Source organism: Dendrobates tinctorius, unplaced genomic scaffold (genome assembly GCF_039654945.1).
Source record: "Dendrobates tinctorius isolate UK_male_01 unplaced genomic scaffold, ASM3965494v1 ptg000171l, whole genome shotgun sequence".
Lineage (NCBI taxonomy): Eukaryota > Metazoa > Chordata > Amphibia > Anura > Dendrobatidae > Dendrobates > Dendrobates tinctorius.
This window is the reverse complement of record NW_027361838.1, coordinates 21,738,982-21,753,534: the sequence shown is the minus strand read 5'-3', so window position 1 is coordinate 21,753,534 and position 14,553 is coordinate 21,738,982. Positions and strand designations below refer to the sequence as shown.

At 45.5% G+C, this 14,553-nt stretch overlaps 1 protein-coding gene across 1 annotated transcript in view; it reads right to left on the bottom strand.

Annotated features, from left to right (window-relative positions):
- Positions 1–14,553, bottom strand: part of VAPA (VAMP associated protein A) — an 83,226-nt gene that overhangs the window by 12,514 nt on the left and 56,159 nt on the right. Inside the window, exon 5 of the mRNA XM_073550973.1 lies at positions 7,308–7,454. Coding sequence (XP_073407074.1) covers positions 7,308–7,454 — 147 coding nt within the window. The remainder of the gene's footprint in view (positions 1–7,307; positions 7,455–14,553) is intronic.

The following is a 14,553-nucleotide window of genomic DNA, read 5'->3' as shown; positions in this document are numbered from 1 at the left end:
CTTCACAATTGTGTTCCAAGCATGATACGTGGGAAAAGGTTGCAAAGTTCCAGGGGGGCCGAATACTTTCGCAAGGCACTGTATATCCCACTGCTGCCACCAATTTGTCACGTACCCACTTCTCAGCACGTGACTTGGGGTTGCTATGGATTCTTTTGAGCATACAAGGTTCAAATTTATTAAAGTTTTAAGCTTTAATAGAAAAGGTACAGTGCTTACAATAAAAAGATATGAAAAATATGGAAACAAAAAGTGACATCTAAACATGAAAAACAGTGATAAAACAAACGGGCGAAAACTCACAGAAATAACGAACTTTGCTTTCTGGTATTCTGTCCCTGAGGGAGGGAGAAATATGAACTGGAACACATCAGCCTAGCTACCCCTTACTGTGAACAGGTTTCTATGTGTAAAGGCCTAATTTATAGATTTACTCTGGAGATCTGATTTCTAGACCAGCCTCATGTTAATATTCTAATTCTTGGTTTGTGACTGGATTATGGCTATTTACCCATGAATACATTATTTTCCTCTGAACAGTAATTTGTGTGATCTTTCGCATAGATAGTGTCAGGCTGTAATTGTAATTGTGTTCTCAGCAAGGCCCCCTGGAGAGACTGGAGACAGAAGACTGCCTTTCTCAGGATAACATATGTTGGGAACTTTGTGAAGAGCTGCAGTCTAAAGACAGATGTTAATTACTGCTGGATATATATATTTCACTACAACTCCTTCCCTATGAACGTGCATGGGGGTTGACTTACTGGTCAGCTCCCAAGCGCGTATCTGGTTCCGCCCCACCTAGGCGAGGATAAGCCATCAGCATTGCCGTGATCGATTCCTTTCTTATGTTGAATTGTAAAATCATATTGCTGTAATATCAGGCTCCATCTAAGCAATTTCCCGTTGGCTCAACAGAGCAGTTGGGGACAACTCAATGGGTTATGATCCATTATCACAGAGAAGTTGTGCCCATAGAGGTATGGTTGCAGGTTCTGCAGGCCCCACACAATTGCTAAACATTCATTTCAATGGTGGCATAAGCCACTTCTCTAGGTAAGTATTTCCTGCTTAAGTAGAGAATTGGGTGAACCTTGCTGGTTCACCTGGCTGAGAACCGCACCTAGCCCATAGGTGCTGGCGTCTGTCTGTCTGCACTACAAACCTGCGAGTGAAATCTGGGGCCTGAAAACCGGGTGAACTAACCAATGCCGACTTTAGGGCAGAAAATGATTCCTCACACTGAGGAGTCCAGGAAACAATTTGGGGAAGCTTCCTCCTGTCAGATCGGTTAATGGCTTAGCCAGAGCACTGTAGTTTGGTACAAACCTCCTATAGTAGCCAGCCGTACCCAGGAAGGACAGTACCTTTTTTTTGGCTCGTGGGGTGGGCCAGGATGTAATGGCTCTCATTAAGATAAGCAATGGCAAAACCATCAAATCCTTCCAACAAGTGATTAACCAACCTCTGGAAGGTGGTAGGGGCATTTTTAATACCAAACGGCATCACCAGGAACTCAAACAGCTCGAATAATGTTATAAAGACAGACCTCTCCTGAGCTTCTTTGGTAAGGGGTATCTGCCAATATCTCCTACTTAAGTCCATGATAGTGAGGTACGATGTTCAAAGTTCGGCTGGTCATTGAACACTTCAACAAAAAGTTTGCTGAAGTGTAAGTGCCCCAATGGGACATCTGCGTGGATGAGTCCTTCGTTCGTTTCAAGGGAAGGCTCGCATTTCGTCAGTACCTGCCCCGCAAGAGGGCCAGGTACGGAATCAAACTCTGTAAGCTGTGTGAGAGTACCTCAGGGTACACCCAGAGGTTTAGAGTTTACGAAGGAACGGACACCAGGATTTTTTTTTTTTTTTTAAATGTTTAGACACATCAGGGGCTCTTGCAAACGGAACATGACGCCCACAGACCATTCCATCAAAGTCTGCATTTCAAAACGTCACTACTTCCCTTCCGAGCCCCGACGTGTGCCCAAACAGTAGTTTTCTCCCACATATGGGGTACCAGCGTACTCAGGACAAATTGGACAACGACTTTTGGGGTCCAATTTCTCCTGTTACCATTGGGAAAATTAAAAATTGGCCACTAAAAGATCATTTTTGTGGGAAGAAAATAGGATTTTATATTTTCACGAAGAGGCATTATAAACTTTAGTGAAACACTTGGGGGTTCAAAGCTCTCACCAAAAATCAAGATAAGTTGCTTAGGGGGTCTAGTTTCCAAAATGGTGTCACTTGTGGGGGGTTTCCACTGTTTAGGCACATCAGGGGCTCACTAAATGTGACATGGCATCCGATCTCAATTCCAGCCAATTTTAGTATGAAAAAGTCAAACGTCGCTCCTTCCCTTCAGAGCCCTGCCGTGTTCCCAAACAGTGGTTCCCCCCCACATATACGATATCAGCATACTCAGGACAAATTGAACAACTTTTGGGGTCCAATTTTCCCTTTTACCCTTGGGAAAATAGAAAAATTGTTGCTAAAAGATTATTTTTGTGACTAAAAAATTAAATGTTCATTTTTTCCTTCCACTTTGCTTCTGCTCCTGTGAAACACCTGAAGGGTTGATAAGCTTCTTGAATGTGGTTTTCATTATCTTGAGAGGTGCAGTTTTTAGAATGGTGTCCACTTGCCATATAGACCCCTCAGAGTGACTTCAAATGTGAGGTGGTCCCTTAAAAAAAATGGTTTTGTAGATTTTGTTGTAAAAATGAGAAATCACTGGTCAACTTTTAACCCTTATAACTCCCTAACAAAAAATTTCTTTCCAAAATTGTGGTGATGCAAAGTAGACATGTGGGAAATGTTATTTATTAACTATTTTGCGTGACATATTTCTCTATTTTAAGGGCATAAAGATTCAAAGTTTGAAAATTGCAAAATTTGCCATATTTCCGTTTTTTGGTTTTTTTAAATAAACGGAAGTCAAAATGAAGAAATTTTTACCACTAACATGAAGTACAATATGTCACAAAAAAAAAAAAAGAAAGTCTCAGAATCGCCAAGATCCATTGAAGCGTTCGAGTTTTTTTACCTCAAAGGGATAGTGGACAGAATTGCAAAAATTGGCCCGGTCATTAACGAGCAAATCACCCTTGGGGGGGTAAAGAGGTTAAAGACGACCTGTTAACAGATGAAATGTGGCCAGATTTTACTCATTATATATTTCTGCTGCTTCTATCAGTATTCCATATTTTGTTACTTTGCAAGTCCCCCAGAAATATTAACTTTTTTAGTTTCTTTCCTCCAAGAGGGCGAGGTAAAAGGCAAAAATGAACAATAAAAGCACACATCTCTCTAGAACATTGTGTATAATTACGAGAGTCCCAGACCAGACCGAACACCTTCCAGGGTCTCGATCCGTTGTAGCCTCACAGGGTGGGGAGAAACGTAGAATAGCTAGTAGGAAACAGATAGCAAAGCTGGGGCCCCAGCTGGATCCGATGGCACCAGAACTGCCTCCCTTGGACCGTCCAGAAAAGAACTATGGTTTTTCATAGCTGTGGTGGTGGGGGGAAGAGTCACTTTGAATAAGATGATGTGAAGGACCTAGGACCCACCTGCAAGCCGATGTCCCTGAGGCACAGCGCACACATGGTCAAATCACCACATAGGTAAATAACATGATCCATTTGCTTATATCTTTTGTACTATACCCTGAATGTGCATATTTGACCATTATAAACCGCATATACTCAAGTATAAGCCAACCTGAGTATAAGCCGAGGCACCTAAAGCCTAGGGTGGGAAATTCAGCAGCTACTGGTAAACTACAAAAATAAAAATAGATACCCATATAATGCTGCACAAAGTTTATGATGATCCCCATAAGATGCTCCATACAAAAATATGCCCCACATAATGCAGCATAAAGTTGATGATGGGCCCCATAAGATGCCCATATAATGCTCAAATGCAGTTTATGCTGATCCTATACTCTATCGCTGCTGTTGAAAAAAAAAAAAAAAGGGACACTCAACTCTCGTCGCTGACAGCTGCTCCTCAGCATCGCAGTCTCGTGATCCTCAGTGTCGCCATCTCTCCTCAGTGACTGTTCTGGCAGAGGGCGCATGCTAATCAGGTCATTGTACCCTCTGCTGACCTGAACGTCACAGCCAGAGGACGAGGAAGATGCCACAGAAGTGGAACGGGGAGAGGTGAATATCGCAAGTACCAGGGGCCTGAGCAAGGGGCCTGATGTAACTTGTGACGGCTTAAGAAATATGCCACAAGATTGTCCGCCCCTTTCAAGTGTGTGCTTGACAGGGATAAAAGATTGCTTTCTGCCCATATGAACAGTTTTTTGGCTTCAGCCATCAGGGATGTTGACTTTGTTCCTCCTTGTCGATTTATGTATGATACGGTCGTGCTGTTGTCGGACAATACTGCCACGTTTTCCTTGGATCTCCTCTTCTGCATGAAGAATTGCCCGCCTTACAGCTGTCAACTCTTTTAGATTGGAGGATGCTGCCCTCATTGAGGGTTCGCATTGGCCCTGTAGAATCTGGCCTGCTAGATGTGCTCCCCAACCTAATGGACTTGCATCCGTGGTCAGTACCACTGGGTTCCGAACTGACCAAGGTACTCCGTTTTTCAGGTTTTCGGTACTCAGCCACCACTTTAACGAGTCCTGCACTTGTGGTAATAAGAGAATTTTCCGATTAAGTTGTACGGATCCTTCGCCTGCTCGGACAGGATCTGCCTTTGTAATTCCCTCATATGGACTTGCGTCCACTGGACCGCTGGGATTGTTGCTGCTGTTAGGTTACATAAGAGTGACATTGCCCCTCTTACTGAAATGGGCTAACGGGGTTGCGCCTGCTTTATCTTTTGCTGAATGGTTCGAATTTTCCTCTCTGGAAGGACACAATCTTGTCTGACTGAATTCAACTGAATCCTGAGGAATTCCTGTATCTGAGCTGGAACTAACCTCGATTTTTTAAAATGTATTATCCAGCCCAGCCTTGTTAGCACATCCAGTACCCTCGTGACTGGGCTTACACAGTTTTACATGCTGTCTGTCACAATGAGAAAGTCGTCCAAATAGGGTACCAGTATTATGTCTTTTCTCACGAAGGATGCTATTTCGGAAATTATCTTTGTGAAAATACGAGGGGCTACGGACACCCCGAAGGGAAGACATTGGTATTGTAGATGAGTGGGAACTTGTGCAATCTCCACCAATCTTCGGTACTGTTGATGTTCCCCACAAATTGATACATGATAGTAAGCATCTGTCAGATCTATTGCTGCCATGTAACAGCCCGGATCGAGTAGCCTTACTGCTGATTTTAGAGTTTCCATCTTGAACGTCTCTAGTCGGATATAACAATTCAGTGTTTTTAAATTGAAGATGGTCCTCAGCGAGCCGTCCAGTTTTGGCGTGAGGAACAAGGTGCTGTAGAATCCCTTCCCTATTTCTTGGTGTGGTATTTTTATTAGCACTTCCTTCTGTATGACATTAATTTTTTCTAGTGTGGCTTGAATTTTCTTTGCCACGAGTCATCATCATTCGCTGCGGCGGAGGGCTGAAGAAATTTAGCCGCAGGCCTTCGGATAACGGGTTGGTTATCCACTGTGAGGCTGGAAATGCTGACCACTGGTGGACAAAAAAAAAAATCAAAGTCTTCCCCCCACCGGAATTTTGGTGTCATTTGTGTGTGGAATCTGATTTAGGGGGAGGCTTACTGAAGAGGACTCCTATCTTTCCGCTCTCTCCAGGGTTTGCCTCGCATGGACCTGTCGTCTGAGCGGCCTCGGCCTCCTCTATTCCCTGACCCTCGAAAGGACGACCGGGAGTCACCCCAACAACGTCTAGAGTAGGGGGGTGGTGGAAAACGTTTTTTTCTTGTTCGCCGCCTTCTCCAAGATTTCATCCAATGCTTTCCCGAAGAGATACTGTCCTTCACAAGGGACCACACAGAGCTTAACTTTCAATTGAAAGTCTGTGGCCCAGTTTTTTAACCACAGTGCTCTGCGACCTGAATTGGATAGGGCGCATGCACGGGCAGCACATCGGACGGAGTCAGCCGCGGCATCCACTAGGAAACCTGCCGCTTTTTGCAAGGAAGGTATTGCCTCCAGTAGTCTCCCTCTTGGACATTTGTTTTTTATTTGCTCACTCAATTCCTCTAACCACTTGACAATAGCACGAGCCGTACAAGTGGCGGCTACCCCAGGTTTAAATGACCATGCTGATGCCTCCCAAGCAGATTTTAGGAAGGTATCAGCTTTCTTGTCGAGGTGATCTTTTAAGAATTTTTTAAGGAACCCATGTCCTCAAATGGAAGAGCTATTCCTCTACAGGTACTGGCAATAGCAGCATCCAGTCTAGGAGCCTTTTCCCCATTTTTCACAGATTTCCTCAACAAATGGGTTTTTGCGTTTCAGTGTCTACGGAACGGACATCTTTTTGTTTGGCTTTTTCCACTCCCTTTTAATCAAATTTAGCAGATTATCATGAAAGGGAAAAATCTTACGTTTTTGCCCCTTCAGGTTACTAAACATGGAATCATGAATTGATCGCTGCTCCCTAGGTGTTTCCACCCCCATAGTAGACCTAACAAGCTTAAGGAACTTCCCGATATTCTCGGATAAAAAAAACAAGCGTGGCCATATTCCTCATCCAAGGAGTCCAGGTCGGAGTCATCAGAGGGGGCTAATTTTCCTGGTTCATACTCCGAATCTACATCAGGGCTTTGGATATCTGTAGGAGGAGGAGGAGGGGGGAGGGGTTCCCGGAACTGAGTGCAGTATGCTGCTTCATCTGTTCCTTTACCGTGGTCTTAGTTTAATCCCTAATAGATTTTATGCTTTGGAGTAAAGACTGACTCCTCCGCTCCCAGCTGCCCCCACACCGCGGACCTTGGTCTCCTGACCTGGAGGTACTCAGCATGCCACATCCACCTGCAGGAACAGGAAACCAAAACTGAGGAGAGGTGCCGCCCCCTTTTATCTCTGCTGCAGGTTTCCTGTTCCTGGGGGCGGATGCCAACTTATGTACGGTGCTGTCATGGGGAAGGGAAAAACAGGGAGGAGTTGTCCAAGTAGTGGACAACCCCCTTTAAAGTCTATAATAGCTGGTCTACACCCACCAGCTCAGAGAGGACTGATAATTAGTGACATACTTAAGAGAAAAACGAATAATACGAATCAGAATAACCAGAAACACTTATTCTTTATCTACAGGACAGTTTCTTCTGAATAGTTATCTGAAGTCAGTCATGCTTCATTGATATTTTGGAAGATAGAACATTCAAACATATTAACAAGTTAAAGTAAAAGCAGTATCTCACTTTCAGCAGCTGATTTTCATCTGACAGCTTTATCATCTCAGACTGAAGTTTCTTACACTCCTCCATGAGCTTCCGTGTTTCAGTGTCATCCATTGAAGCACTACCCTTACTAGGCAGACAAGTAAACAATTTTGTTGATTCATGTGTCTAGATCAAAGAAAAAAAAAAAAGGTTACTTTTCGGTAACGGGATTTTTCAGAGCCCATGATAGCACCACAGAGAGAGAGGATCTGCCCTTCAGGAACAGGGAACCTACACATAGAAAGGGCGGTACCTCTCTCTAGCATCAGTTGGTTTACAGAGCACCTGAGGGCCTCTAGGTTAATGACAACAAAAAAATATATGCTTTATCATACTGCTTATCAGAAAAACACATTGCCTATACATAAACACACTACGAACAGCAAAACATGCTCACCACACACGTGATGGGATGGATTAAGCGGGTGCTGTCATGGGCTCTGAGAAATCCCGCTACCAATAAGTAACTATGTCTTTTTCTATCCCCCATGACAGCACCCCAGAGACAATTACAGAGATTTGTAACTTAGGAAGGGACCACAGCCTGAAGAACGCTTTCTTCTGAAGGTTAAGTCAGACGAAGAGGCTAGGTCCAGCCGATAGTGCCTAAAAAAGGTTGAAGGTGATGACCAGGTGGCAACCTTAGGCCCCTTTCACACATCAGTTTTTTGCCACAATCCGTCGTTTTTTTAACAACATTTTAGCAACTTTTTTTGTGTCCGTAGAAAAAAAAATCGTTGAATGCAAGCCTATGGGCGCAGGATCCGTCGTCATCCATCAAATGACGGATGCCGGCAACGGTTCCACTTTATTTTTAACTGAGCGTGCTCCTAACAGGTTAAAACACCAAAGAAAGAATAGATATATACACAGAGTACATACATTGGCATGTATGTATGTACATGTATGCATGTACATGTATATGTATGTACATGTACGTGTGTGTGATTATAGATAGCTCTGTCACAGCTTCGGGCGATTGTGTCGCTATCCCACAATCCACCGCGGCTGGAAGCTGTGACAAAAATGGCACCGCCATATTGGGACACCAGGAAAGGGGGGTGAGGGGTAGCATGCCTACCAGGATAGGGGGGTGAGGGGTAGCATGCCTACCAGGATTGGGGGGTGAGGGGTAGCATGCCTACCAGGATTGGGGGGTGAGGGGTAGCATGCCTACCAGGATTGGGGGGTGAGGGGTAGCATGCCTACCAGGATTGGGGGGTGAGGGGTAGCATGCCTACCAGGATTGGGGGGTGAGGGGTAGCATGCCTACCAGGATTGGGGGGTGAGGGGTAGCATGCCTACCAGGATTGGGGGGTGAGGGGTAGCATGCCTACCAGGATTGGGGGGTGAGGGGTAGCATGCCTACCAGGATTGGGGGGTGAGGGGTAGCATGCCTACCAGGATTGGGGGGTGAGGGGTAGCATGCCTACCAGGATTGGGGGGTGAGGGGTAGCATGCCTACCAGGATTGGGGGGTGAGGGGTAGCATGCCTACCAGGATTGGGGGGTGAGGGGTAGCATGCCTACCAGGATTGGGGGGTGAGGGGTAGCATGCCTACCAGGATTGGGGGGTGAGGGGTAGCATGCCTACCAGGATTGGGGGGTGAGGGGTAGCATGCCTACCAGGATTGGGGGGTGAGGGGTAGCATGCCTACCAGGATTGGGGGGTGAGGGGTAGCATGCCTACCAGGATTGGGGGGTGAGGGGTAGCATGCCTACCAGGATTGGGGGGTGAGGGGTAGCATGCCTACCAGGATTGGGGGGTGAGGGGTAGCATGCCTACCAGGATTGGGGGGTGAGGGGTAGCATGCCTACCAGGATTGGGGGGTGAGGGGTAGCATGCCTACCAGGATTGGGGGGTGAGGGGTAGCATGCCTACCAGGATTGGGGGGTGAGGGGTAGCATGCCTACCAGGATTGGGGGGTGAGGGGTAGCATGCCTACCAGGATTGGGGGGTGAGGGGTAGCATGCCTACCAGGATTGGGGGGTGAGGGGTAGCATGCCTACCAGGATTGGGGGGTGAGGGGTAGCATGCCTACCAGGATTGGGGGGTGAGGGGTAGCATGCCTACCAGGATTGGGGGGTGAGGGGTAGCATGCCTACCAGGATTGGGGGGTGAGGGGTAGCATGCCTACCAGGATTGGGGGGTGAGGGGTAGCATGCCTACCAGGATTGGGGGGTGAGGGGTAGCATGCCTACCAGGATTGGGGGGTGAGGGGTAGCATGCCTACCAGGATTGGGGGGTGAGGGGTAGCATGCCTACCAGGATTGGGGGGTGAGGGGTAGCATGCCTACCAGGATTGGGGGGTGAGGGGTAGCATGCCTACCAGGATTGGGGCGTGAAGGGTAGCATGCCTACCAGGATTGGGGGGTGAGGGGTAGCATGCCTACCAGGATTGGGGGGTGAGGGGTAGCATGCCTACCAGGATTAGGCGGTGAGAGGACCATGCATACCAGGAGCGCTCAGCCAATGAGCGGTGCCATGCGGCTTTTGCAGGGGATTTGAAAGCCGCGCGGCACCGCTCATTGGCTGAGCTGCCGCCGGCTGAGCAAATGAGCGGTGCAGGATTCAAATCCCCCCGCCAAAGCCGCGTGGCACCACTCATTGGCTGAGCCCCCGCCAGCTGAGTCAATGAGCGGTGCCGCGTGGGATTTGAATCCCCCGCCACTAAGGATACACAGATGTTCATTTCACTGCACTCCCGATGCAATAGCATCGGGTCTATTTCTATATTTCTAGTATACACACCCACAGAGTGTGTGTGTGTGTGTGTGTGTGTGTGTGTGTGTGTGTGTGTGTGTGTGTGTATGTGTGTATATATATATATATATATATATATATATATATATATATATATATATATGCACACATACATACACACACAGTACAGACCAAAAGTTTGGATACATCTCATTCAAAGAGTTTTCTTTATTTTCATGACGATTGTAGATTCACTCTGAAGGCATCAAAACTATGAATTAACATATGTGGAAATATATAATTAACAAGAAAGTGTGAGACAACTGAAAATATGTCTTCTATTCTAGGTTCTTCAAAGTAGCCACCCTTTTGCTTTGATTACTGCTTTGCACACTCTAGGCATTCTCTTGATGATCTTCAAGAGGTAGTCACCGGAAATGGACTTCCAACAGTCTTGAAGGAGTTCCCAGAGATGCTTAAGCACTTGTTGGCCCTTTTGCCTTCACTCTGCGGTCCAGCTCACCCCAAACCATCTCGATTGGGTTCAGGTCTGGTGACTGTGGAGGCCAGGTCATCTGGCGTAGCACCCCATCACTTTCCTTCTTGGTCAAAAAGCCCATACACAGCCTGGAGGAGTGTTTGGGGTCATTGTCCTGTTGAAAAATAAATGATGGTCCAACTAAACGCAAACCGGATGGAATAGCATGCTGCTGCAAGATGCTGTGGTAGCCATGCTGGTTCAGTATGCCTTCAATTTTGAATAAATCCCCAAGTGTCACCAACAAAGCACCCCCAAACCATCACACCTCCTCCTCGATGCTTCACGGTGGGAACCAGGCATGTAGAGTCCATCCGTTCACCTTTTCTGCGTCGCACAAAGACACGGTGGTTGGAACCACAGATCTCAAATTTGGACTCATCAGACCAAAGCACAGATTTCCACTGGTCTAATGTCCTTTTCTTGTGTTCTTTAGCCCAAACAAGTCTCTTCTGCTTGTTTCCTGTCCTTAGCAGTGGTTTCCAAGCAGCTATTTTACCATGAAGGCCTGCTGCACAAAGTCTCCTCTTAACAGTTGTTGTAGACATGTGTCTGCTGCTAGAACTGTGTGGCATCGACCTGGTCTCTAATCTGAGCTGCTGTTAACCTACGATTTCTGAGGCTGGGGACTCGGATGAACTTATCCTTCGCAGCAGAGGTGACTCTTGGTCTTTCCTTTCCTGGGGCGGTCCTCATGTGAGCCTGTTTATTTGTAGCGCTTGATGGTTTAAGTTTTCCCAATTTTTTGGACTGACTGACCTTCATTAATGATGGCCACTCATTTTTCTTTACTTAGAATTTGTATTATGGCAAGAAAAAAGCAGCTAACAGTCTATTCAGTAGGACTATCAGCTGTGTATCCACCAGACTTCTGCACAACACAACTGATGGTCCCAAACCCATTTATAAGGCAAGAAATCCCACTTATTAAACCTGACAGGGCACACCTGTGAAGTGAAAACCATTTCCAGTGACTAACTCTTGAAGCTCATCAAGAGAATGCCAAGAGTGAGCAAAGGAGTAATCAAAGCAAAAGGTGGCTACTTCGAAGAACCTAGAATATAAGACAAATTTTCAGTTGTTTCACACTTTTTTGTTAATTATATAATTCCACATGTGTTAATTCATAGTTTTGATGCCTTCAGAGTGAATCTACAATTTTTATAGTCGTGAACATAAAGAAAACTCTTTGAATGAGAAGGTGTGTCCAAACTTTTGGTCTGTACTGTAATAAATATACACACACACACACACATCATTGAGAGAATGTGTGTGTGTGTGTGTATATATTTATAGTTCATAGTTAATTTTTTTTTTACAGAACATGGGCATTTTTGGATTAGCAGAATAGATTTGGTCAAAAACTTGACACCTCTCCATTATTATCCCGGCTTAATGTCACCTTTCAATAGCAAGGTGATATTAACCCATGAGCCACTGTTAAAGGCCATGGGAATAGAGAGGCTAAGTGCCAGAAAAGGCGCTCCTTATAGAAGCGCCTTTTCTGGGGTGACTGGGGGCAGATTTTTTTTTAGCCAGGGGAGGGTCCAAAAACAATGGCCCCTCTATAGGCTATTAATATCTGCCCTCACTCACAGGCTTTCCCTCTCTGGCGGAGAAAATTGTGCGGAAGCCCACGCAATTTTTTTTTCATGATTATAGCCTTAAATGTAACCCCTAGAGTTCCAAATTTTTCCTAACAAACTACTAAATTGATTAAACACTGACATATATAAATCTTCTTGATATGACATGGTTTACTATATGTAAACCATGTGTCATGTCAGGTTCGGGAATGATTTTACTGAAGCCGGCAATTGATTTAGCGGCTATTATGCTATGTAGAACTCTATGAACTATATATTATTTATTATATATATATATATACACATATATATATATATATATATATATATATACACACACACACACACATATACGTACAGAAAATAAGTGTATGTATATATGTATGTGCATGTATTCTTTCGATTCATGTCAGTGTGGTTTTACTGTACATCTCACTGAATTCCCGGCCTTTTTAAAAAAAAAAAAAAAAAATGATCTGTCGAAAAACGAAGAAACGGATGAAAAAAACTGATGCAACAGATCCGTTTTTTCGCCGGATCCGACAATCGGATCCAGCACATCAGTTTTTTACAATCTGCGATGGATCCGCCGATCCGACGGATTGTGACTGACGTCAAAAAACTCAAGTTTGAAAGTAGCCTTACAGATTTGTTCTATCGATACCTCCAACCTTTCCACCCAGGAGGTTGCCATTGCTCTTGAGGAATGAGCTTTCAGCCCCTCTAAGATGACATTCCCACTGGATGAGTAGGCCAAGGCTATCGCATCTCTTATTCATCTTGCTAGGGTACTCTTGGAAGCCTTGAGTCCCCATCTAGGTCCCTGAAAACATACAAAGAGATCCTTCCTTTCTACATCTCTGGGTGGACTCTAGATACTGAACCAGACATCTAACGTCTAAGGTGTGAAATCTTTCTTACCTATTCTTAGGGTTTGATCAAAAGGAAGAAAGGACTACCTCCTGAGACCTATGGATCTGAGATGCTACCTTTGGTAAGTAGGCCGGGTCAGGTTTTAGGATAACATCATCTAGAATCTTTGTGACGGGAGGCCCTGAAGACGAGGCTTGAATATCACTTACTCTCCAGGCTGACGTTATAGCCACCAGGAGAACGATTTTTAACTATATGATCTTGAGAGGGATTGAACTATAGGCTCAAATGGGGGACCTGTTAGAGCTGATCGAACCAGATTTAAATCCCAAGATGGTAGCTTCCAACTGACTACTGGTCTAGACCTTGCGGCGGCTCTGATAAAACGTGCTACCCACGGATTGCCTGCTACATTCTGAATATATATTGCTCCTAGAGCTGCCACCTGTACCTTTAAGGTACTGACTGAAAGGCCATGTTCTAGTGCCTTCAGTAGAAATTCAAGGTGGACAGGAATTTTTTCCAGGTCTTGCCATAGGCTTTTGTAGTGCCCCTTCAAATTCTACGCTGTTAAATGAAGGTTTGCTGCCTGAGGGTGGAACACCAGTCCTTGAGACAGAAGGTCCGGGAGTTCCGGCAGAACCCAAGGATTGGTGATCGATAACATCCTCAGCCAAGATAACCAAGTTCTTTTTGGCCAGAAACGAGCTATTAATAATAGTCTTGACTCGTCCATCCTGACCTTTCATAGGACTGCTGGGATGAGGATAGTTGGGGGAAAGGCGTATGCCAGACTAGGGCCTGAGGATTCCCCCTGGGGTCTAGAGAAGAAAATGCTTCCACCTTTCTGTTGTTGATATTGGCAAACAGATCTATGACAGGTGTCCCCCATATTTCCACAAGCTGCTCGAAAATGGACTGTTTTAACCTCATTCGCCCTGTCACAATTGAGTGTGGCTCAGAAAGTCTGTTTTTTTATTTTCTACCCCCCCGAATGTGTAATGCAAAAAGAGATAGAAGACTATTCTCTGCTAAGCTGAAGATCCTGGAAGTGGTGTCCATTAGGGCTACGGATCTGGTTCCCCCTTGATGGTTTAGGTAGGCCACCACCACCCAATTGTTTGAGAATACGCGAACATGATGACCCTGTAGAATATGTAGAAAAACTGATAAAACTTTGGGAAGTGGGTGACACTCTTTCTGGTTCGAAGATGCCTCGAGCTCTTGGCCTCTCCACACCTCGAATAACCCTGTTGCCCAGGCGAGCTCCCCATCCCGTGGGGCTTGCGTCGATGCTAACTACCCGATACCTCTGTTACCCAGGGGATTCCGTTGGATAGGTTGTTGGCATCCTTCCAAACTAGGGAATGAATAGTAGCTGAATTTAGAGTCATGTGGCCCTCTAAGTGACCCCTAATTGTAGTCTGGTTTTCCAATATATCCCACTGGAGATCCATTGTGTGCAGCTGTGCCCACTGAACTGCTGGTAAACAAACGGAAAGGGAACCTAGTAGCGACATTACCT